At 44.5% G+C, this 26,936-nt stretch overlaps 1 protein-coding gene and 1 long non-coding RNA gene across 5 annotated transcripts in view; one reads left to right on the forward strand and one right to left on the reverse strand.

Moving 5' to 3' along the window:
- Positions 1-17,564, reverse strand: part of Bi (T-box transcription factor bifid) — an 87,047-nt gene extending 69,483 nt beyond the window's left edge. For 2 of the 4 annotated variants that reach the window (XM_071714918.1, XM_071714933.1), the window contains exons 1-2: positions 15,393-17,564; positions 6,224-6,539 (exon numbers count right to left, since the gene is read on the reverse strand). In XM_071714918.1, coding sequence (XP_071571019.1) covers positions 6,224-6,539; positions 15,393-16,131 — 1,055 coding nt within the window. In that variant the 5' untranslated portion in view covers positions 16,132-17,564. The remainder of the gene's footprint in view (positions 1-6,223; positions 6,540-15,392) is intronic. The other 2 variants (XM_071714909.1, XM_071714924.1) reach the window with 2 other exon arrangements.
- The window catches only part of LOC139777677 (uncharacterized), a 136,298-nt gene extending 111,203 nt beyond the window's left edge, over positions 1-25,095 (forward strand). Inside the window, exon 3 of the long non-coding RNA XR_011719409.1 lies at positions 24,021-25,095. This is a non-coding gene — a long non-coding RNA (uncharacterized lncRNA). The remainder of the gene's footprint in view (positions 1-24,020) is intronic.
- Positions 25,096-26,936: the final 1,841 nt, after the last annotated feature.

The raw sequence follows: 26,936 nt of genomic DNA on the forward strand, positions 1-26,936 counted from the left end.
AAACGCGATACTTCGCAGGCGGAAAAACTAGCGGAACGTGAGAAGGCTTAAAGTCGTCCAGTGCAGATATGATCGCTCTTAAAGAGTGTGACCCAGAGAGCGGAGGGCGCGCCGAGGGAGTGCGAAAGCGAGGCACTTTAAAAAAGAGCTCGACTATTCGCGCTCAATTCTTTGCACATCTCGCTCCGAAATACGATGAAACCGAAACGTCGACTCGCCGTTACGAACTGTCGGTTTCAATATCCCGACACGAGAGACTTCCTTATTAGCGTCACGCGAAGTTCGCGAAACGAGTCGATCGCAATGACGCAAGCTGCTTTCGCACCGAAAAACAAGCGGCAATATATACGTTACATATATCTAATATTAACAGTCTAATCTCACACAATTGTATTTTTAATCCAACGATCAATTTTTTAAAAAGCAGATTACGGCTCGCGTTATTATGCTATAATGTCGGTAATTTACATTGTTCGTTTGTGTATATAATTACGTAAATTATTTTTATGGCATAAAATACTGAAAATTATATTTTAATGTTTAAAAAGAATTTAATTTGTAGACTCAGTTTCAATGTATAGATATTTAATCGATTTTATGAACAAAATTATCCAACTTGCTTCATGAATCTCTTCGTTACATTCAAGCAACGACGCAACGTTGCTGCACTTCAGAGTAAAAAAAAAAATTAGGTGCGAAAGGTCGAGGCACGTGACAAGGAGAAGCTTCTAGCAATGGCTCGACAGGGGAGGGACGGTATTTTCACCGACGGCTTTCAAACACCCTCATCTCGTTCGCGGGGACCGTCATTGAACCGCAACCCCGAAGGAAACGTCGATACATGACGGAGGATATACCGACACTTCCAACACAATCGCGGCATGCATTTTCAGGTTCGCACGCGCGTGTGAGCCCGCTATACGGCTAATTATATCGAGCTCGTTACCCCGCGACAAGCACGCGCGACCCTGCGCGTAGAAGAGGCACAAGAGGGGAAGAGGGGAAAAAAAAACTTTGTCAGTAAGGGTGCGCATTTGCGTTGAACGCAGAACGGAGAAACTACGTGCGAACCTGTCACGCATGCGCGCGTGCGATAGAGATGGGGTGAACTCCAGCTGTTGACCCGGGAAAAAGAGAGACGAACGAAAGGGAGAGAGGGGAAGAAAGAGAGAGGGAGAGAGAGGCGAGAGGGAAACAGACGCCGCATCAAAGATGGAGCAATACGGAGAAAAAAAAAAGATGCTGCGTCCTTATAAGTGTGTTTCAAGAATATTGTCGAGATACCATCGACACACTGTTCACTTATACGTTATTTTTCACATGTCGCATTGGTATTTTAGATTAAACACGGGATATTACGATACCCCGAAGCAACGTTTTGCAATTCACGCAAACTTGACTTTAAAGACGCGCGCGCGATTCCTCTTCAGATTCAACGATTCGCGAAATAAACGATATACCGTGCGAGTTGAGTATATTCGTGTTTCACAAGACGTCGAAAATGGCACGAGACGCGACCGGCTCGTGCCGGCGTTGGCCAAGAAACTGAAAGTGACGAAGATGAATCCTGTTAAGCCGATTACATAAGATTTCACGGGTCTGCGTCCCTTTGATGGCTCGCGCTTTGTTTACCCGCGGTCGCTCCGCGCGCGCGCGCCTATTTGATTTAGAAATCAGAAGAATTAAAGCGCTTACACGTCTCATCGTTAAGTCAATCCGTCAGGCCTCGCGGCCTGAAAGTGGATTTTGGCAGCGCTGGGCATTGATGAATTTCGTACCAGTCTCTTAACCGGCGTTCTCTTAATTCCGCGCCGTGGCGAGCACGCGCACACGCGTGCATCCCCGTGCATGCGTGCGTGCATGCACGCGTGTGCGTGTATAAAACGCTCGTACGTGAAACTCGTGAATGGTGAGCAATTTGAGGGCAGTCGCGAAGGAGGAGGGGAGATAATTTTGGGGCCCCGAAGCCCTACTGCCCCCCTGCCTCCTCGTCGTGGCGCTGACTCCTTGTTTGGGGCAGCGCGAACACGAGCACAGCGCAAAATTTTCGCCCGAACCTCGTCTCCCCTTCGTCTCGTCATTGTCCCTCTTTCTCTTATTCTCACTCGCTCTTTGTCGTCCTCCTTGCTCGAGCGAGACGAACTGCTCCTCGGGCGCCTCACCACACGACCCATTCGGGCAAGAGTTTGTGTATCGCAACGGGTCCGGGTAATATCTCGTTTAGAAAGATTATAGGTTCGAGAAGAGGCTGCCAATGTATAAAACAAACATCGTTAAGGCAGCCCTATACTTAAGACCTCCCCACCCGTTTCCGGCCCCACCCCATGTACCCCCTCTGGCATTACATGCTCGCTATTATGTGCATCTACGATACTGCTGCGTCTCATTATACTTGCCCGTGTATGTGTGCGCATAGGGTGTCACGGAAACCGTCGAGAACAGTAGCAGGCATATATTCCCAGAAAAATTCAAAGCATTACGGACTTATTATGCGACAAATTGAGCTTCGAGTCAACATAATGTTGTTTCTCAGTTATCTTCATCCTTAATGCAAATTTTTCTATTGCCGTAATATTTACTTAACACGCAAAGATAAAAAAGTTACTAACGTCGACTAACGATCAACCGTGAAAAATTCGCTAAACAGCGTGAAACTTCTTGCTGCTTTTTTCCCGAAACACCCCGTACAAAATTACAAATATACATGCACCGCGGTGATGCTGCGGGCGAGAGACGAAGAGGGTGAGAAGGAGAGGGCGGGGAACATCTTGTGGATCACGCACGCTCCAAGTGTAAATACGCTTTGCGTGTGGTGGCGAAACGTGTCAAGCGCGTACGCCGTATTGAGACGTAGACCACCGGACGGGGTTCGAGCGCGGGGTCCGGCGAACGGGGCCCCGGCATAATTTCCACGCGTATAATTATCGATGATCGGCCGTTACGGGGGCCCGGCGCGGCGCGGCGCGGCGCGATGCGGCTTTCGCTCGGTGTTTCGCTGAAACCCGATCGTGAACGGGCGGATACTACGACCGGACGGTGGCGGGAGAGACGAGGAAGGAGAGGAGGCAGATTGGGCCTCTCTGACGGTTATTATTTATCGATGGAGATTGATTTAGAGCGCTGCCAGTCCTCGGAGATTGCGATCGATCGGCACCGTTCGAATCGCGAGCGCCGAGCGATTTTCGATCAATCGGAGGGACCGGTCGTCCGGTTCTGATAAGAACACTAAGCCAAATCTGCTCATTTCAACAAGGAATTATCTCAATTCTTTTCGTTGTCGGCCCAGTTATTCACGTGTCTCGTTAAAGAGATGCAAGTATGTTTGTCTTTGAAATTCGTAAAAACAATACTCGAATTGCGATGTCAATTCGAAACTTTCAAAAGATAAATGTATATGTACTGTAATAAATTAACATTGTCGCCATAAATGCTAATTTCTCTCGTATGAGCGTCCACGGCATCATAGCGCAGTTTATTGTGGCATTTAAGATCTGAAACGTTGAATAAATTTCAGATGTAGAACAGCTGTCACATAACGAAAGAGGGATAATTATTACAGTTTGATAACGAAGCATTACGACGTATGTCATTACATACGTATGAATTAATCATATTGCCAGTACTTTCAAATCAGTCGTTACTTCGTATGTTTAACTCGCTCTTCGATGTTGCAAATTGAGTTACTAAACATCACGATCGATTATTTGTCATATTAAGCGACAGCTTGTATTGATCAAAGACGCAGCTGAGATTGGAAGTTCGTGTGTGATACGCGTACGCGTTAAAACTATTGTAGGCTGTCTTGTTACATTAATAAAATTGCTGATAGCTTGATTGACAATACCACGCGTGAATGTAGAATAATGAATAATACTTAATATCAAAGAGAGCTCGATTTTCAAATTTTAAAACATTTTAACACACTTTTTCTACCTTTTATCTTTATGGATTTTTTCTCAGTAGAAATTTAAGAAATTAAGTTAATTGTTCTTTCTGCAAGGATATTACGTTGCTAATTAGCGCTGATAAATGTTTAGTCTAAACCACGATTCTCGCGCGGCGCAATCCTCTAAAGCGATCCCCACACGTCTCCCCTCGTCGCGACTCTAATGACGCAAATTAGAAGAGCAAACGCGCGCGTTTGCGAGACACGGACAAAGCGCGTTAACCGAAGATCGAAGGCAAAGAGCGAGGAAGATTTAATCCGGCCGATACACGCATTCGCGAAGGACGTTTGACGTTTTCACATCGATGTGTGGCCGTAATCCACGTACACGCGTGCGCTTTAGCACCTGTATATATCGCACATGAAATATGTAAGCGTGTATGCTCACCCTTTGGTCGCGCTCTAGTCTCGGCTATTATAGCTTGCCGTCGTCTTCATTCAGACTCGATATACCTGCCCGCTGGCAGCGCGGCCTATCATCGCGGAAGACCTCACTTCTCATCGTTTCTTTCTCTCTATCCCTCTGCCTTTTCTTAGCTTGCTTCGCCGCCTTCCATATCAAGCGCTATTTTCTTTGCTAGCACGACAATACTACCATCGAACGCGTGGAATAGAGTAGATAGATTCACGCTTCGAGAAAAGAAGAAGGGAAAAACTAAAGAACAAGAAAATGAGAGAGAGAGAGAGAGAGAGGGGAAAAGAGAGGGCACAAAAGAGTGATGGAGAGCGGTGGGAGTGAGAAGTTTCAATTGCTTGATGACGAAGGGATCCAACAACTTCGTGTAGTGATATCTTTTTACTACTGCGCTGCTATACGTCATCGGGGAAGTGCCGCGTGATGCAAACCACCCCCGTACACGTGCGCGAGGATCGCGGGAGGGTACGCAGACACGTGTGCGTTGCGTGCGCGATACGAGCGCGGTTCGCAATAACGAAAAGTAAAAGCTCGTCGAGAGCACACGCGCAGATTCGCGTGTAATAAAACTGCTCGCCGGTGACACTTTCTTCTCGCGGTACCTAGAGATGATGAAATCGATATGTCGCCTATTACGCGTTTACGATTTTTCCTCATATGGGATAGAAGAATCGAATCTTTAATCGAGATGTCGACATCTTTTTCAGTACCTTTGTCGCGTATATGAGGTTAATAAAAATTTATTTCAATAAAGAAATTTAGAACGTCTGTATTTAATTTAATTTACCGAGGGGATTATAAAACTCCGCATTGTATGCTCGCAAACACATCAATGAGCAAGTTGAGACAACCCGCATGAGATCTTTTTCTCATGTTCATTTGAGGTCTCAGGTTCGTTCAAGAGTACTTATTCGCGGCTACGTGTTTCGACAATAAAGTTGTCAAGTTCTATATGTATATATACGTAGAAACTTTGCATGCAAAATTGTGATTCTAGCTTTTGATGTAAAAAACTTTTTATTTGTATAATAGATATTATTAGTAGACCTCCGTATAATACGGGAGATACATTCCGTGTTGTACGAGTCACATAGATTATACATACATTATATGGATTATGTATGTATATGGAAACATATATTTATAAAATATGTAAGAGTTTATTGTAAAAAATGTAAAATAAATATTAAAGATGTAACAATTAAATATTTCTTATTTCACTTTAAAACAAACAAATATTAAAAATTTTCCGCCACGTTATATGAATCCATGTTATACGGGGGTCTACTGTACTACCTCTAGTGTGAGGTCCATAGAAATGTATCAATTTCACTAAAAATTTTCGCGCGGGTAACCAATCATTCTTAAGCGTGAAAAAAGTTTTAAAGTAATCAAAAGAAGATTAACTATATCAATGTAACTAATATGAAAAATACGCGCATTCTAGCTTACTTTTTAATATCTCCGGCGGTAGTAAAAGATGATAGTAAAAATAAGTTTTTTTTTTTTCATATCGCAGGAGGAAAATGGTGCGAAGTATCACAAGTTAGTAATCGCCGTTTAACATAAACACGAGCGACTCATACGTCGATTATATTCATGTCAAAGCGTGCCGAACGAAACCGCAATTTTCGATAACGTGCCACGCAATCAGCAAGATGCTATAAATAAATGGACTGAAGTCCAATAGCTTCGACTATTTGATGTCTGTTAAACATAACGAATTTACGTGGACGCGCGCGTGCGATGAAACTTGGTAGACGGCATCCTAGATTGCTCTGCTCTTGGGAGAGCCAACGATCGTTCAATTAACGACAAAGGATCGTAATGATAACGATGTCGAAAACGATATTGACACTTACCGGCCACTCTTCGTGATGACCATTTCCGTCCCGAGCTTGTGGAATTTCTCCCAGAGCTCCTTCCCCTCGAGTGTAACCTTGGGGTCATCGACGACGCCGTCCTCCTCCGGATGATGAGGCGGCACCAGGGGATGATGCGGCGCCGTGAGGGGATGATGCGTGGCCAGGGGATGCGGTGACGCGTGAAGCATCCCCGGTGGTAGCGGCGGCCTCAGGGGCCTCATCGTAGGACCGCCAGGGCCTTGGTGATGGTGATGTAACGCCGCCGCGGCCGCCGCCAAGACCTCTTCCGGCGTGTGCGGGCCCAGACCAAGACCTGAAATTTCGTAGAAATGTTCGGCGATTTAGTTTGAAGAAAATATCAAAATCTGTTTTTTTAATATATAAATTATTACTACGTGAAAGAGTACGGTCAAAAAATTAATGGAGGTAGAACAGCTATTTTTCGGTAGGATTAATTTAATCCATCGAGAGGGGGGGGGCTATAATCACGATTGGTAATCGAAAATCGGTATCAGTGCACGTACGATGGGCAACATCTGGTCTCGCTATTCCACGTAAATGCAAGATGCGAGCCGTAATGAACCGCCGATCCCGGGAGCGGGCCGAAGATCAGCGACGGGATAACAAGTAAAAGACAGCTGCTCAAAGTTTCGCGAGGGTGAATCACCTGGCAGTTCACGATAGCAACCCCCGGGAGGAAAGTTGCGGATTCTTCTCTACGCCTCCCCTCGATGGCCACCTTTTCCTTTTACCTGACCCTGCTCCGGGTTCGGAATTTCATCGTCTTCCTCTTTTCCCTCCCCCCTTCCCCTCCCATTATAGCGACTTAAAAAGGACGTCTTGCGGAAATTGCGAGAGTACGCGAATAGCTACACTGAAAAAAAAATTTGCTTACTTTTAGTAAATATATTTACTAAAATTAGATTTACTTAATTTAAATAAATAATGTTAAAATGTAAAACTTATTAATTTGACTATAGTAAACTAAAGCATTAAAATCAGAAAATGTTTTCTTCTTGAAACGTTTACTTGAATCAAATTCAGGTTTACTATATTACAGTGTAATAGTTATTGAAATATAGTAAATGAATTTTTAAAATACTAAATCCGAATCTTTTAATTTTAGAAATGGCACTTTAATAAATATTTACTTAATTTCACGTTTCCAAAGTTATAAAAATAATAAATGGAGTACTTATAAGAAATAAATATTTTCTTTAGTGCAATTTATTACATTTAAGGAAACGCATACTGAAATAAAGTTAATATATTCGACAAAAAAAGGAAAGAATATTTTATTTGTAAGCATTTTTAACTCGACGGAATCCTATAAGTTCGCAACGACGCGCGACGCTGCTAGGTGGCGTATGATGGGAAACGTTTCTCAAATTTAAAATATATCCAACCATAATATATAAGCAGACTCCCTGCGAGGCGAAAACCACAGAGTCCACTGTCGTAAGACTCGTATATATATAAGTGGAAGAATCCCTTTTCTCTCTCTCTACAAGGATATCTCTTGGCGCTTGGACGCCAATTTATATATGTTTTAGAAAAAATTTTTAAAGTTTTTACTTATAGGTAAAAATAATTTATAGAAAAATTATTTTTTTAAATTAAATAAATATTATTAGAAAATTGTTAACTTATAAAACATAAGATTCATATCTCTATAAATATTGACTATATTGTATACAAAATACTTCTTAAAGTTTATGAATTCTTTATTTAATGAAAAAATGCATTTTGTTGAAAGTAATAAATATAATTAGAAAATTACTAATTAGTAAAAAATAAAAATTATATTTCAATAATTATTAACTGCATTGTAGTAAATACTTGTTATAATTAATTAATTATTTCCTTTATAAAAGAATTATGTTGTTCAAATAAATACATACAGTTTCTTATTTTAAAAAAACGCGTTCACAGTTGCATGCAAACACGCGATTTACTAAAATTAAGCTAAATTTTTTTTATTTTAGTAAATTTTTTTCTCAGTGTATATAGACTTTATTCTCGAACCGCAGAGATGCATCTTTAAGAATAGACCTGGCGCGTCCGTGAATATCAATAGAGCGATCTACATATGCTATCTACTTTAGTAATCGATTATTGCATATTACAATTTCAAATATAGCGACAGTATAGCGAATTGATAGAACGAAGGAATACAGCTACATTTCCTCCAAGAGAATTCAACTCTATACAAACGACACAAATATGAAACTGTGTGACGCGAATCCTGTTAGCTTACTTAAAACCAAATCGCAAGAGTATTAATGCGGCAAAACATTTTTAAACAATTCAGCATTAGACGTGCATTATCGAGCAAAGTTGCAAAACTGCGACGATTTCCGGGAAATTATCGCAGACGTACAAAAATCAAGAGTCTTATTTTGCGCGTTGTGCGTCAAAGAGAACAACACGGGTCATTTCATGAGAACAAAATTACATTAGTACATCTAGATAACACCGCGGTTTACTATAATGTCAAGTTAGCGAGAATGATTAATGTAAATCACCGTCCATAAATGTTATGAGTAATGATGCAGTTAATAGTTAACGACGTAGATACGGCGGCTCCCGGTATTTCCTTTCCTTTTCAATCAATTACCATCTGCAAACGGAAAAAATGCGGAAAACCTGTTACCGCATAATGACTTCATGATTGTTACCGCGGCAGATCTCTGTAAATCCTTAGCTCGATAACTATTATCTTCAGTAATCTTACTAAACACATGAAAGAAAATATAACCGCTACTGTATTATATGTATACTGTAAGTTTTTCTATCGTATAATCTTTCTTGACGAGACATCATGTCGATTAAACTAATCATTTACATATAACCAGCAATGTGATTTACTTTCGTTCACAAGATTTCGAAATTAACACATCAAATGTATTTGTCACGCGATGTTTTCTTCTCGAAACGAATAATGATAATTATAATAATTTGATGAAATTCTATGAAAGTCTATGCGTGTGATTAACGTTCATTCTTTTCGTCTAAAATTGTTTTGCGTTAACAGATAATATTTATTGGTGTGAACGTGAGAAAAAGATCTATCTGCATGCTCAATCTATCTTTGGTTAGTCATTCGACTTGTTTATTAGCACCGTTTTAAAAAGTACTCTAAGCAGTGTACTCTTTCTTATAACAAATTGGTCTGATTTATTGTAACGTATATTATAAAGATAAATGTAATGTAATTTCAAAGAGAAATACACTTTTACTTTCTTCACATATTCTACTTTGTTAATACGACAGTCCATAATTATATGTAATGTAAAGAAATTATTATTTCTGAAGGAATTAGTCCACATGTAATAATTCCTATACAATTATCTAAACAATATATGTAATGTAAAGGAATTATTATTTGTAATGAAAAATGATTACATTTTTTCACATCTCTTTATATGAAGTATTGCGGTCGCAATTAAATTTTAGCCGACGATCACAACGGACGAAACTGTGAAAATAAACGTATTATATAACATTTTTACGAATCACTCTCACGACGGCAATGTACATATATCTCAAATTACAGTCGTAATAATAATTTATACGCGTGCGTTAAATGTATGTTACCTTTTGTGATGCAATAAAACTCTAAAATATAACGATATCTACGCGGTTTTGTGCATGTACATCTGTTTTTATTGTAACTTCTCGCGTCGATAAATATCAGGATGGCTTTCATATACGAAACTATATCCACACGCGCCTGTAACTTAAATTATATTTCGCAATCGTAAGATGCATGGCGTGCAGAAGATGAATAATTAGGCGACGCACGGGCGGAGGAATTTGTTTGCGACCGTATTTGTTGTTGGCGCGTTAAACGTAATATGTATTTACGTCTGTGTAAAGACAAGTGATGTGGATATAATACTAGAGTAAAGCTATGGGCACTAAGTCGATAATAATATACCCCGTGCTCTTATAACAGATTTGCGAGACCGCTTATTCCATCAGACACGGTTTCTTGCCGTCTCTTTTTCGTCGTTATTTAAAATATTGGAAACGCGCCGCGCAACATTTTGCTCGTTGTCTCGAGATGCAATACGCAATGTAACCGCAATACGTAATGTAACCCATACTCTGCGCATGTGACCACGATTATAAACATATCACGGGTGTCGTATCGCGCGGACTTTCGCCAACGGGCGAGAGAGGATCGATTCGCGCGAAACGGGTGATATTTTTGCCGCGTTAATGCATTCAGGAAATGGCTCAGATTCGGCCGAAATTCGTAGCATATTAACCGAACGAAAGCGCTAGTGAACTGTGACCGTTTGGTATTCTGTTCGTTTATCAAACGCACATCCCAGATCCATCCGACGCGGCCGAATCGAATTTTATCCAACACTTACCCCCGCGCGCTCCATGTATTTTGATTTTTATTCGCGGACCAGTAACGGAAATGTGCTCGCTCCGGCGCGACGCGACGGCTCGACGTTATTTAACCGCGGCGCTTTTTAACGGGCGCCGCGTTATATTTTTCACGTGGATCCACGCGCGATGAGTACCGCTAAAAATGTTCAGACCGAGCGGAATGAGACGATTGTTTACAATGATTGCGGTATCGCGAGTCGAGGGAGGAGAGAGAGAGAGAGAGAGAGAGGGAGAGAAAAAAAAGCATCCACCGGCCGTTAACCGTCCGCAACGCGGCATTTATGTAATGCCGCGCCATTATTTCTTATCAAAATAAATGAAACTCCGAGTATGACGCAAGTGCGAGGTTCCTGTCGAGATGGCGGCGCGGATTAAGCCGCTCTTCATTTAATATTTCCTTTTTCTTTTCTTTTACTAATTTTCGTGTCGCTCCTCGACCGCGTCGGATTGCCGTTAGATATTCATTATATTGCCGTTGGCTCCTACGTAGGAAACATTCTTCCTGCCGGCTTTTCGCCAAACCCTATTTCTATTTTAATGAAAACGGAAACATTAATTAGTGCAAAGTGTGCAACCTTGAGATACATATCTACTTCTTGCGACACACACGAATCACTTTATTGTGCTTGATAAAATAGATTGAGGACAATATTGGGAGCTTCTTGAAAAGAGGCTTAGGGTGTACCCGAATCATTCGTCGGGACAAATTCGCGACCTTTCGCATTTGCGGTTGCGATTTTTCGCTTATTAATTACGCGCGACTTCGAACTTTGATTCGCAAAGCGCTTTTGTTACGCGTCACAAATATACGGCGAATTTAATAACTCTCTCTCTCACGATTGGAAGGACCGCTATCAAGCAGGGAAAATACATTGCTTCATTGCCGCCAATTTATCAACGGCCGCGCGCAGCCTATTCTCTGCACCAAGTAATACATTATTGAAAATTATAAACAAGTGCAGTATGCGGATTTTCGATTTACCGAACGCGATTTCTGCGTCGCGCACAATACTTTAATACAATTGCCAACAGCAAGACACAACAATGCCCGTTACATTTAATCGCGCCACGATCACATTCGAATTTTCTATCGTTTCACGAGCGGTGCCAGCGCGGCGGTTTTGCCGCTGCCTCGCGCCTGGCCTTTTTTTACGCGTACACCTAACTGAAATGTGGCGACAGATTAATGCGATCAGTCGCCTACGAATGGGATTATTATCCATCTCCGCAAAGTGGAACTGGAATTAATTTAACGATAGAGACTAATACGTTTTATTTCGACCTTTAGAATCCGATGTAGATCTGATCGGGCGCGTTTACAAGGTGTTTCCGTTTCTCGTCCAAGCTGTCGACGCGTCGGTACATCCGACAAAAATAAAACGTACATCTCACTTTCCTTTTTGCATATCTAACTTCTTTTTTTCCTCTGTCTCTCTGTCTCTCACCCTCCACTCCCTCCCGTCGCCGACGCGGTCGTTTTCTCCTCGCTCGGGGTACACGGGTTACGCGCGCACGTACACGCGTCCCGAATTTCGAATGCAAGGAACGTCGGGCATGCCCTTGGAAAGATTAATCGCCACTACCTTATGGTCAGTTGGCCGCGAGCCCGACTAGAAAAGAGGAAGAGAGGACGAGCGCCGACGTCGCGCCGCGCCGCGCCGCGCCGCGCCGTACCGTTTCGAAAAATGACGGGAAAGAGGCACAATAACAGATGACAGATCGCCGTTGTATCCTGGCCCGACGATCGGGCATTGCGATGAACCGCGAGGACGTCGCCGACGCCAACGGCTTCGCGTCACTCGAGGGGATCGTCGCGTCGCCGCGCTGCGCGTCGCGACTACAAATGAAGATGAAAACAAAGCACAGCTCCGCTTTCAGTTTTTATTAAATTAACTGCGTTTTAATTTTAAACGTCGTTTCGCTTTAATTGGAAGGAAACACATTAAAATACTTTTGTCAGACAAAGAATATTTGTCGATTTAAACGTTGTTGTATTGTTTAATTTTTCTCGGAAAATTTTTCGTCCAATAAATTCGATCGTGAAACGTTATTATAAGCAAGTGAAAGAGCTGTACGCGTCCGCAGAAGCTAAATTGTCTAGCCAGCAACGTGGTAACGCGTGCCTATACCGGCGTCGGGAATTAATTCATCATTTAGCCTAACGAAGGGAATAACTAGTTGTAGCGGATGAGGTGGACGCGCGTAATAATGCGATGTCAGATAAGACGAGGACGAGCGATGAGCACGTTGTCGGCTCTGGAAATCGTCCTTCCGATTGTTTTTTTTTTTTCACGCACCTGGCACGACATTTGCAGACGACGCGGACGTCGCACCCCGCTGTTATTACTGCCACAAAGTAAAAGCGAACGTAAAAAGTAAAGAGCGCTTTCGTGTCGCGTTTCCTTTTTCTAATCCGCTCTTCGTACGCTAATAGAAAGCTCATAACTTTTTTTTTAATTTACGGAAACAATTCCAAAACTCTTAAAATTTTACAAAATTACGCATATATGTTGGACTTGGACTCGTTTCGCTCGCGTATTGCGTCATCGACTTTTTTTTCGACACACTTTTCTGCAAAATGACTTACATTTTTGCATATCCGCATGTTGTGTCATTCGTCGGTGGAAAACGCATACGAAAGGCAATACATTTTGAAAGTAATGTCGAGGTACCGAGTCGCGTTCCACGTTCGCATCGTCCTGCTCATTTAACACCGGAGATATGCCAGATCGATTACATTATCGCTGTCTAAGTAGTAATGTATTGCCGGCCATGTACGCCAATCGCATTTTTCTTTCCACCGCGTTAGAGTCGCGCTGCCTTTTCTCGGCGATGTTATTGTGATCGCTGATCGGGTGCGATTCGAATACTTCTCACGTCAGTTCGCGGATATCGACATGAATCACGTTCCCGTGATGATTGGCAGCTTTTTTCCGAACGCTAAAGAAACCACGCTAGTGTTCTCACTTCGGGGGAAACGAAATTCATTATATTTTCGCCTTAAGTGTTCGCAAAAAGAAGTTGAAGTGTCTATCCACATCACAAGCCGAGTTAATCACGAAAAATGTTTAGTAGAAAGATGTTTCATGACTCGATAAATTGTAATTAATCTTTCGACTAGAAATGCACGAGAGGAGAAACACAATCTCGAGATATTTGACAAGCGTTCATTCACGCAAAAAAATATTTGCGAACTATTCTCAGAACATTCCCCGAGGATAATCCCCTCATTTTGACGCGATTTGTGACGAGTCGGGCTATCGTAGCCGCGACTCCGATGACTTTCACGCGAGATTCTCCATTGAAAAACAACAGATAAGCCGACGTCGGGCCATTGGCGACACTTTCGGCGACATTTCTCTCTCTTTCTCTCGGGCGTGGATTGCGTGGAATAAATATTACTGAGAAAACAATTAGCGGCCGATTGGTCGCGCGCAGAATCAAATGTCGTGACATTAGTGCCAATCTTTATAATGGCATCGAACGACTCGGCAAACAAGGTAATAAACTGTCTTTAATTAGTGGCATTTAATATCAATAGCGGCGGGCCACGTCGGCTTTATCGTCGCGCGAATTAACAATGGCCGCCGTTCGCGAGATGCGAGATCTAATTATTGCGCAGTATCGCGCGCGAGGGGGAGAAAGAGAGGCGCGTGAACGAGATCTCTCGAGAAAACGCGGCGTTTCTCCTCGGAGCGGCCGCCGCGGCGGACAGAAACGCCCGCAATATTTCATACGCCGTTCTTCTTCCGTGCAGCCGTCGCCGTCGCGCGCTTTGACATCGCACGCCAGGCCGTGGCGCGCGATCAGGATGTTGCGTAAGGCCCGCGAGACGAAACGAAACGACATGAGTGACAAACGAGAGACTTCCAGCCTGTCACAAACGTGTCCTTCCGAAAAACGTGCGCGTTTCCGGCGGCGACAATGGGCACCGCGCCAGAACAACAAGATGCGCTCGTGTGCGTTCGCGAGCGTCTCGAAATGCCGAGCGATTATTACGTCGATTTCCGGCTGACGAGAGAACTCGAAACCGGCGGCTCTTGCCGACCTTGCCGTTCAGCTTGTCCGCGATGTCCCGCGGCTCGAACATCTCACCGAAAAGATACACAGGAAGTCAAACTTGGGATACGAACATACGAAGAATATTTATAAATCTATGCGCGATTTGGATTTCATTTTATGGATGAAACGGCAGAAGTAGAGACAAAAGGTCCAAGCGCTAGTCGAAGGTAAAAAGCAGAAAGTGATACGCCGGCTACGTGAAAACCGGGGAAAGTAAACGTGTCCATAAAAACGAGCCGGCAACCTGCCTAATACTCGCGCCAGTAGTCTACCGTCTCCCGCGGGCCGCAGCCGAAATAAGCACCGTCGGCATTACTGTTGGCACGCAACAAGTTTGTTTGCAGTTTAGCTCATACGATTATTCGGTTCATAAAACTTGCTAGCTCTTTTCGCCTCTTTCTCTCTCTTTTCCTTTCGTCGTACTGACGTATTAATTAAATGCGAGAGCACTTTCCTCGACGAAAACACACTCTTTACGCGAGATGGCCACCAGAACAGCTTAGGTCGTGCGAATTCTCTCGTGACGGCACGAGACGGAGACCGGACGCAACCGGAGGATTAACCGCGCTAACTAATCCGACAGATCTCGCGAGCACGATTGCCGATCGACGAAGACGACGAATTTAACGAGACGAGTATTCACACACACACGTAGGTCACTTTTGCTAAGGAACATAACGCTCATTGTCAGTCTGCTCACCTGGCGTGATCCCGTGGGGGTTGAGGTGCGGATGATGGTGCGCGCCGGCGAGTATCGCCTTGGTCTGAAGATGATGCACCGCCGTTGGTCCTGGCGAGCTGGTGGGCGGCAGATGCGCTGCCGGATTATAGAAACCCGCCGCCGCCAGGGCGGCAGCGCTGAAGTAACTCGCGGCCGCCACCGCCGAGGACGGATGCGACAGGTCGCGTTGGCCGCTCGCGGCTAAGGGCGGCGGGGTCTCCGGTGCCGCGGCTGGGCTACCGGGTCCGCCGGGTGGCGGGGAAGCGCTGCTCTGCGACGACGAGCCGCCCAGAATACCGGGCGGATGGGTGCTCGCCGCGGTCAGCAGCGAGGATACGCTAAAGTCCGTCGGTCGCGGTGCCGCCGGTGCCGGCAGGGGTCCGGTGATGTGGCCGTTCGGGTTGCTGGCGGGCGGCGTGCCGCCGGCGATCGAGCTTGCGAAGGGCGAGTGCCGATTCAGAGCCGTCGCTGACGCGGGGTACGCCATCCCAGGCCCCCCCGCCTCGGCCCGCGGCCCCGTATTTGCACCCTCGACCACGTTAGCCTCCAATTCTCCTATGCCAAGTCTACGCCGTTGACCGTCGACGTCCTTCGCGGAGGAGTCCTCCTCCTCCTCCTGCACCACCTCCTCGGGCCGTGATCGCTGCTGCAGCGCGGAGGGTTGCGGAGTGCTGGCGCAGTGGGTACCCCTGCACGCTGTGTCTTGTTCGAATCTCATCGAGACGGGCGGGTGTGCCGAGTCGCGCGAGATTCCTCTTCGAGTGACTCAAACCTGCTCCCCCGGGTGTTGCTTCGCGCGATCCTCGCGATCCTCCGCCTCTCGCCTCTCGCTCGCCACGTCTTACTCCACGAATTTGCGCGCGCGCGATCGCTCGCGGGAGCCGTTCACGAGCCGTCGGACGGATGGACGCTGCTCTTCCTCGCGAGTGTACGCCTGTCCGGCCTGGTCAACGATCGCGCTCGTTCCTCCACATATCCAAGAACGCGCGTTCTCGAGGGGAGCACGCGTTCGCGCTTCAAGACTGTGGATCGCGATCCTCGGAGTGCCCGCGTTCTTCTTTCGCGCGAATTTCCAGCCGCGGAAAAGCGCCGACGATCATCTCATTGAGCGTTGCCAGATATTGCCTAGTCGACATCTTACGACGTGGACAACTCGATCCTGCCGGCAGGACTGTCCGACGTTTTTTTCTCTTCAGCGACCTTTCACCATAGCGCGAGGTGTATTCAATGGAGTATTCACTCGCGAGGATGTACGAGATGTGAAACGAGCGAGTCGTCCGTCTTCGGAACACCTGATCTGAACCGAGACGAAGCGGGTACACTGGCACTCGGAATTCTCGAGGAGCTGGAGCACTCGCGAGCGGACGTCTACGCCGACGCCGCGTGATAGATCTTCAGTATAAGAGTCACTCCCATGTCGAGACACTAGCCGCGAGTCACTCTAGGCCATAGTGCAAATCCGTCGTTCACTAATCACTCACTTGTCACCGACCCGTTCGCAGGCCCCCTTCTGTCGCCGATTTCCTGCGTCGTTCCTCGTCTCTCTCTCTCTCTCTCTCTCTTTTTTTTCTCTTCGTTCCTCTCGGACGCTCCGAAACACGACACTGTCCCTCGCGATAAATAGGTTTGGACACCCGTTGATCGTCCGAGACAGGTTTAAAGACCACGAGTCCTCGCGAGAAGATAGTTCAGTTCGTTGCTTGACGCGCCGGTCGACACGCGTATCCGACGCGAAGGACGCGAGTCGACGATGACGACGTCGAGGACGACGCGAGGACGACTCGATAAAATGGACAGATAAAAAGAAGCAAGTTTATCTCCTCTCTCTCGACGACTTCTCTCGGCGGTGACGACGTTCTCGGTCGAGGGCTGAAGAGCGGACGAAAGGTGTTACTTGGGTGGCGCCGCGATGGTCACTGAGCAGCGCTAGGATTGACACCTACTCTGGGGGCTCACCCCCACACCTCCCGCGGAGGTGTTGGTGTGCTAAAGTCCCCGTCCGGATTCAGGGCGGTGTGTACGCGGCGGTCGCGTGTATATGGGTGGTCCGCGAGTCCGTATGCGTGCGTTACACGCGTGTATATAGACCGCGGTGTGCCTGCGCCGCGGAACGGACGCGGGAGGCGTGAATGCTGGAGGGCAGCGACGCGAAGACTGAGACCGTGCGGGGGCTCCTCCTCCCTTCCCCTAGGACCGTCGGATCACCGGGAGTGGGGGGGCCCCGGCCTTCCCCAACTGTCGACACACTCGGCAGTCTCGGCACCAGCGGCCGCAAGCGGGCCGCGAGAGTGACGAAGACGGAGACGCGGACTGACGAAACGTAGCGGCGGCGACGGGCGAGGGTGGGGGGAGGGTGAATTTCGCGGCACCTTCTCCCTACCAGCCGGTCGGGCGATAATGAGCGCTCGTAGTCCGGATTGGCGTTCCGGCGCCAATCCGAGCGGCGTTGGACTCGACGCCTTTTCCGACGCTACTCGAGCCAGCGGCGCTCTCGCTCGCACCCTCGCGCGCTCTCCCTGTCTCCTCTCCTGTCGGACTTATCCCCACCGCTACGCGTCACCTACACACGCTCGCGACGCTCTTCGCTCGTCGTCGGTGAACTTGACGTGCGCCCCCACCACGACGGTTCTAAGGGTGTTAACCGCGAGTACGCCCATTAACACCACCCTGCGTCACTGCCTTCCAACGAGGGCGGGGGCATGGGACACGGAGGAGGGGGCGCACGGCCGACGTCGCGAGGTGTCGTTAGTGGAGCTCGCTCGAATCTTCGCCGACTGAACGTTAACGCTCTCGCATTTGACGCGAGAGAATTTTCGCGTCTCAGTTGCCACGTTGGTCGACACCTCCCTTTGGTAAATCAAAGAATAACGTTATTGCTCTCAGATATTATTTCGTATTTCAATTAACTGCGACAATTGAAAAGCTTTTCGAGACATGATCAGTATAAAATATTGTATACTTTTTGTCCGGTAAAAAGAATACGAGTTGAGAAAACAATTTCTCATTAAAAAAAAACACAAAAATTTGATTTGGACTAAGAAATTACCCGACTGCCCAAATACACGATCCACATATTACTTTATTATACTTATTAATTTTGACTAATTATCCAAATTGCTCAAATAATCGAGAGGTTTACTTAATATAAAAATATTTATCATATATACGTATGTACTATATTATCAACAAGCTTATATCTGTATATCCATTCATTTTTCATTAAATCTTAGCATATAGTTCGAGTTATAACTCTATTATGATAAAAGTATTAAAATTTATGTATTGTAGATAAGCGAATCTCAATTATTTGAGCAATGCGGGCAATATGTAGCGGGTACCTATATATTATTAGCACATTTTGAGTAATTTGAACAAGTATCCGGGTATCCAGATATCATTAACGCTCTAACTTCAACTATCATTAAATAAAGTTTTAATTCAATGATAAGAGGTGTATATCTCCAATTAATAATAGCATAACGTACATGTCACAGACATATTTTAGCCAATAATATCACATCATGTGATTACTTGTGGTATTTTCAATTCTAAACCGGGAAATTGCGGAGATTCCTATTCGAGCGAATCAGAATGCACGAAATCACATAACTCATCTGTGTAAAACCAAGTTTGACGACGTTTTATCCGAAAAAATGTATGTGTAAATATATCTTTCCATCGCGCGCGCGCGCGCGCCCGCGTGGCGAATATACTTTATCATCACCGTAATGCAATACAATTGGCTACGCCAGGAATTCACCGAGTTTTCCGCGAAATACCGCGAGTGAGAAGTTTTCGAGAGCCGTGCCAAAATTCGCACGGTACAGCGTCACGAATCTCACCCTGTCTCATTCCGTCCTTCTCGCTCGCACTCGGTCGCTCCTCGCCCGTTTTAGCGGCAGCGGAGCGGCGACAGAGAGGAGACCTATAGCCACACCCCCTATGCCCCTACCGTTGCCGCAAACATCCCCGCCACGATGTCACGTGACTCAATCCGTTCCCCTCTCGCGCTCCACCGTCTCTGTCGTCCGCTGTGCCTCCACTGCCTCCCCCGTCTCGTCTCTCGCGGGTGCCGCCCTTCACCCTTTCCTTCCAGCGAAACCTCTCCCGCTTTTTCTCTATCGTGAAACGCTCGACGCTCGTCCTTCGCGCCGCAGAGTGTTGCTGAGACGCCCAGAGCATCACAGTGTTGCCAAATCCGCGAGAGCTTTTCTACCCGCGCGAACTGGAATTACATATCCAGAATCGCATTATTCGGGAGCGTCGTAAAGAGTGACCGTCACGCTGAAACCGTCGATCGGAAGTCGTTCTTTTGTTGGCCCAGAGCAAAATTTAGTCTGGGGCCGGGCCATGATCCGGTTTAATCGTAATTATATGGCGAGAGAGAGAGAGACGCGGGAGGATTAAACGTTTGGAACAAAGGGGCGGGGATCACATGTTGTTTCATTATTTATTGCTTCTGCAGTGAATTATTGGCAACGTGCACCTTTCCGTTGCACTTCTTATAAACTCAATTCTTCTGATTTACGTCACAAGAGAAAATAATAATTATTAGTGCTTAAAAACTTTCATCTCCAATTATATTTTAAATTTTAATATAGGTGTGCACACGTCTCGGGATGTCGAATTTTATACAACTATATTATATTCAATTAATACGCATATATAACATATACATACACAATAGTTTTATCATGTAATTTATATATTACAATACAAATAGTATTCATAGTGTTGATATTAGTGTAGTACCAAGATATGCGGATCTTTTTAATATTTGATTGATTTAATTGACTTATGTCTATATGTAAGACATTTCCCAAGTTAATTTTTAACTTTATGCTTGCGCGAGTTTAAATTTGTTCACATTGAAACTTAAATTTCCTTATTTTATTAATATCTTTGAAATAGAAGATTACACTAGTTGAGTTATTCATGTAACAATTATCAATATAGCATGTAAATTTGATAGGCTATTTCTCATGACTTCACCTCATGCCAGTTCTCATTTGACTCCAACCTACTAGATTGCTAGACACTCCGTCGTGAACAGCTCATTCTAGACTTTTCGTTTTCTTTCTTTTTTTGCCGATCTGAGGAAAATGTACCGGCGGCGATCGATGCCACTATATGTTAGCTATCGGATAGAGGCAGTGGAACATAAAGGAAACGAAATAAAGAAAAAAAAACATAAAGCGGAAGGCGAGAGAAAGAGCGTCTAAAGATCCTACGGGTACACATATATTGCGAAAAAAAACCCTACAGTGAGAAAGAGAAGGAGTTTAGTCGCCTTTTCGCGTGTCCGAGACGACGTGGTAACGAACGGCTGAGGCAAGAGCAAAGTTTGTCCTCGTCGGCAGGGAGAAGATAGAGGTATACGAGACAGAAAAAGAGAGGACAGAAAGAGAGAGAAAAAAAATCCAGCCACCGAGCGCCGTGATACGCGGAGTCAGGGGAAGCAACGTAAGATGGAACGAGAGCGATGGCGCGGGCGAGAGAAAGAGAGAGGTGGTCATAATCGCGCAGACCGCGTCATAATCCGCGACGAAAAACATTTGACGAGCGCGCCGGGCTGGTAAAGGGGCAACGCGATTGGGCGTGGTTCGGCTTGACGCCGCCCACGTGCCTGAGTTCTCCCCACTATCGTCCACCGACACGTGGGTGGGGGGACTAACTTTACGCGACGCGCGGAATCGCTGAGCGACGATGCGAGGAAGTGGGGGGTCCGCGAGACGAGGACGGAGACTCGCGTGGCATTCATCCCGTGACCACGATGAGAGTAGGACGAAAGACAGGACACATACACAGCAATGCCGCTCTACACGAGCGCGCGCGCACACACTTTGTCCAGCATACACGGTGAGATTTTTTTGCGCGCGGTGGTCTTGTTGGTTGGTCAGTGCGGAGATCGGCTGAAGTTTTGCACGAAGAAACTTGGTACAGCGTCCCGTATGCCGTGTCCGTATCGCTCGGTGTGCAGTCGATGAACGTCCCACAAGACCGCAGATTTTGTTGGACAATTACACCAAGTCAAATAACGCGATTTAGACTCCGTTAGATAATTGCGCCCACGAAACAGTTAAATTGTAAAACTAGGCTTGAGGATAGAGGGGCTAATATGCGAAAAAACATGAGATTCCTGGCCTAAAGAATGGTGTATACTGGTGTATACTGGTGTATACTGGTGTATACTGGTTCAACTTAAGTAAAACTGAAATATTGTCATATAAATACAGAACTTTTCTATTTGTTCAAATTGAATTTTGTTTCTAATGTAGGAATATTAAAAGCAATTATTTAACATTATATTATTTCAATTGTGAACTAAAATAATAGTCAAAATGCGCAGAAAGAATAACTAACATTTGTCTCGATTAAATAAAAAGCTATCATGTAACACGTATAGTGAAGTATGCAATGGAAAGCAAGTAGTTTTATGAATAATCAGGAACAATTTTGCAGCCCATATACGTATAATACACACTTTTCTTTAAGAGATTGCACAAACTTCATAAAATAATAATTCTAAAAAGATTCTTCAAGATTCTTGGAAAAATATAGTTAGGAAAAGTATACTAACAAACATATTTACGATAAAGTTATGTAGACGTAAGACATATCGACGTGGGTATATATAGATGCTTGTTAAAATGAGAAACTATCATATATACCTATAGAGCTAACGCATACATTTATAAAAAAAAAAAAAGGGTAGCGAAAAATGTTACGTAACAAATTTCTCCAACCACAATTGTGTCTATTGCGCACAGATTGTTTCATCAAAATGATATAAACTTTTCACTTTGGGCAATAATATTACTATCAAATTATGTCTTCGATTGCGTTGCTATTCCGCCCGCAGGAAGTGGACAGTACGCGTATGTAGTGCATCCGGTCTTTGAAACGCTACGTTGATAGTGCCAATAACTCGCATATAATTAATGATGCCTACCAACCACTGTTCGCGAGTGCGCCACCACGATATAGACCATTTGTTCCTCCCCCGATGCGGTGAACCATCGCATACGCGTAGTCGCATTAGTTAACCACAGTGGCTGCGAAATTCTGGAAACCGACGAACTGCGTATAGGAGACGGGGAATTTCGCGAGCCAGTAGAATTTATATGTGCGAGAAAAAAATATGTTGACTCTCGTGATTGTAAGGTTGATATATAATGCGTGATAAATCCGCAAATGCGAGAAACAAACAGTAATGAGTGTTAACGATTATATATCCATATTCACTCATACTTGTTTATTCAATATAATCACTACGGTGATATCCGTATTTATCTAATTGTATAATAGATGTAAATTTTATATTTAATTACCCCCTATTAGATATTTCTTTAGACACTCAATGGTTTAAAACTTGGTCCGCAAAATCAGCAATCTTGACTTCCTATCTCATCCTCAAGTTATCTCCCACAACCGGATATCGTGTTCCGCGACGCCTTTTATTTCACTAAACAGCAACTCGGCGAGCTGGATACGCAAGATGAATTTCCCCTCGCCAACGTTTCGAACGAAGATTCCAGGCAGATAGAACACACCGACCTCGCTATATGTATATCGGCGCGCAGCCTATAAATTTTCTCGGCCCATAAACAAAGCTTTTGAACGCGAAAGGTCGTTGCAGCATGTGCGTGACGACCGTCGCTTCGCTCGCTCCGCGAGTAACTCGCGAGAGAGACAAGAGAATAGGAGGAGTAACTCGTGCGAGGGTGGCAAGACCAGAGGCGGGGTGGAACGGGGCTGAAAGCTCTGACGGCTGAATTTAACGCCAAACTCATCAAGTCGCAGCTTGCTTCCTCGCGAGAAGGAGTATCGCGGCCAATTTTGTGCTCTTAGCAGCTTCGTCTTCTCGTTCGCCGTATCTTAGCATATGTATCCCTTGAGTTCCTCGAGATTTCGACGACGTTATAAACACGAGCCAGTATGCGGTGTAGACTACCCATGAAGCACTATTCATAGTACTATTCATATAATATAGAAATTACCTTTATATACACATAAATATTTGTATATAACGTATACAAAATATACATGTACACAGTTGGAAAATTTGTGTTAAATATGACATAAATCACATATTCCAAACGGTCCACTCAAATTTTCGTGTTAATTTAACATAATATAGATGGTTAAATGGTAACACCGATACTCTATGTTAATATTTCAACAGAAAAAAATGTAATTTTGATCGTAATTTAAAGTTAATTGTGTACAATTAACATAACTTTTACGTTCAATCATTCCCACTTCTGTTATAGAGTAAAAGCAATACTCTTTTTCTGTATATTTCAACACATTTAATAAATAATTCAAATTGTGTTACTTTAACATATTTTTTAAATTATTTTATTTAATAATTTTACATTTTATATTTGTTAAGTTCAATTAACATACCAGGCATATGTTAAATCTACACATGTATGCACACGTGTTGATTACTTTACCCAAAAATTTTAACCAGCAGATTTTTTCACAAAAGTACAAATTTTTTCCACCAGTGTATATAAAATCATACGCTAAACACTGTACAAATGTAATATTATTATGCTCCAAAAACCCTTTAACGTGAAGAGAAACGCACTTTTTTTTTAGCACGAGAGGCTGGAACGTGCAGTTACGGATCTTGCTTTGAGTGACTTGTTCGCGTCGGGGAATCGAAGCAGACACTAATGAAGGTTGCGTGATACCAGTTGATCGTCAGTTGCATTGAAATTGGAGCGTAAACGACGCGTACTTGTCGCCACCTTTGGACATGCGGCTTTTCCTTAGACAAAATTCGACAAAAAGACACACGGCGAGTGATAGAGGCTTAGCGATGCATCGCTCGGATGGACGAGAGAAAACTGTGCGCGAGCACGGAACAAACCAATTAAGTATTTTAATGGGACAGGGTTACCCGCGGCTCTGTAACAATCGGATAAAACAATCGGAGGGCATGCCGATCCATCCCCGCCGAGAGCGGTGGTAAAGCCGGATTGCCTCGGGGTGATCGTTGTCGACGAGGACGAGAGGAACAGGGGGGCCGGAGGAGAGATGACGAGAGGTTGCGGCGGTGTCGGTGATGGTTTAGAAGTGTGGAAAGACAGTGAAAATTCCCGACGTCACTCCAGCGCGCCGCGGGCGTGTAAATTTGCGCGGATCGATTCCGGACAGGAGAAACGAGGGAGGAAGGAGAGACAGAGAGGGAGAGAGAGAACGAGCGAGCGAGCGAGCGAGCGAGAGGGGAGATCATCGCCGGTTCATGGAAAACGCGGGAGCGCGCGAGAGGAGAGTCAAGTACCTAACCGACGCGGCAACGAAACGCCCGGAACAAACAACAAACAAGCAAACAAAAACCGGCATCCGCCGTCTCCACGGCGCCTGCCCGCGCGAGGCGCGCTCGGCGTCACGATTTTCGAATTCTCCGGCCTGTCCGAGACTCCGCCGCTACGTGGGATGCAGTGGCGAGAAGCAAAAAGAATGCGTGGATGTCAATTACACGTTATGCTTCTTAACCCGAGATCGGACGATCGACTTCACGTGCAACGCGAACAGATATTCGAATAAACGTTGCTACATATAGTTGATGTAAAATTGGTATTTCGATTTAGTAACGTTTTATAAGGGCAGCACATTTATGTATTAAATGCATATATAATTGACGCAATAAAAATAGGAATGAACTTTCTATCCACATTTTTATCAGGGTTAATAACACGCAATTGCAAAAACATATGTAAATTAAATTAATGCGATACTCGTAAGATATATACGGATAATACAGTCGTTCTGTTAACACGCGGCGACAAATACGATGGATCTGGATAATAAATCGGGGTCGGCGAGTGTCGGGCCCTCGATGGGATATCGCCGATCCATCGATGTGTTTAGCAGATTTTGGGGTGGAAGAAGCTAGAGAGATCAGGATTCGTTCGGCGAACCCCGACGTTTACCGACGTAATCCGTAGCGACCGTAGCGATCTGTACTCTGTAGAAGAGCGGGAAAGCCAGAAGCGGGAGGGTGATTCTCGATCGAGTGGTTTGACAGGGGTAGTTTAGTCCGAGATATATATATATTTCTAATACTATTAGCCGGTGTTCCGTTACACAACGACAGATGGACGGGCGAGGAGATATATACGTTCTGTTTGGATTTCGGTGTTCCGAGGGTGCAGCTGCGAGTGTGTGTTATACCGCGCGTTACCCTGTTTGTGCCCTGACATCAATTGATAGTTTTGGTAAACGAGGATCTCTCCACAATAGGCCTCGTACTGCTTTGCAAGAAGGCTTGGCGTCTTCGTTCAAGTACATTCGTTTTCTCTGTAATGCGATTTTGAAACCTTGCAACTCTGCGATTCGACGAATACGAGGTAAATCAAGATTTTAAATGATATCTACTTGATTTTTATTATCCAAACGATCTAATAAAGATTTATAAAAATTTGAATGGTATGATTTGGCCAAACCTGGTCATAAAAAATATAATTAGCCATAAGTTATTTTAGTAGCTATGTATTAATTTAGTTAGTTATAGTTAATCATATATATAAGAATAATCAAACACAATATCTTACGTGGTGTAGTGGGAGACAGGTGATGAAATCGTTATTACTTTTTGGTTGGAAACGCGAAAGCGTGACGAACAAACAACCGCGACTATCTGCTAATCGCGTGTACCCCGAAGCCTCGCTATTAATTAGATAATTAATACTCACTTCGTGCGGCTCAAGGTATATGTCCAATAGATTGCAGCGAAATTAACACAGCATATGTTGCTTAACCGTCGCCGGATCTCGGCAACGAATTATCGATTCGCCGCCCATGTAGCTGCGAGCGACGATTGTTCTACTCGAAATTCACTTCCGATAACGCGGAGACTCGATTGTGTTTCCGGGAGTCAACTTCGCGCCATTGATTGAATTATCGGGCATGCAGTTGATTGAATTCGCCGTAGGTGTACCGCCGCGTGGAGAACCCATTTAACTCATCGTCCAAGTAACTGTTTAAACCAACCGACTAGATATGTCTTCTATTCTGATTAGAACTCGCACATGAAACTCTTCGTCCATTTATGTTATCGCACGTAAAATTTAAAATAATTCGCGTTTCTTAAGTAAATTTGGAAGTCATCTAAGCGCGCGTATTCTATAATGTGACAAATTTATATTTACATCTAACATCACTCTGATTTATACTGTGACATGGAATTAATTGTAGTATAATAATAAATAAAAAATAAATACAGCCATACAGGAAAATTGTATAAAAAAAGTTTTGAGAGGTTCTCTTTTCGTAAAATTACTTTAAAACATCTATTTAATACACTTTTACATAATTTATCGTCTAAAATTGACATTGATAGGCCATAAACGATGACGCATTAAATTGTAAAAAATTATAAGATCACGAAATTTCTAAATATATTTCCAATTGTACACATAACGTGGAAAAAAAGCACGAGGCCACAGACCTGTCCGACCTGCATAAAAGCCACGACTGCAGACATTCGAGGGCTTCGGGTTAACAATA

This window comes from Temnothorax nylanderi, unplaced genomic scaffold, assembly GCF_030848795.1.
Source record: "Temnothorax nylanderi isolate EJ_2023f unplaced genomic scaffold, tnyl_v1.0 TNYL_tig0006_pilon, whole genome shotgun sequence".
Taxonomy (NCBI): domain Eukaryota; kingdom Metazoa; phylum Arthropoda; class Insecta; order Hymenoptera; family Formicidae; genus Temnothorax; species Temnothorax nylanderi.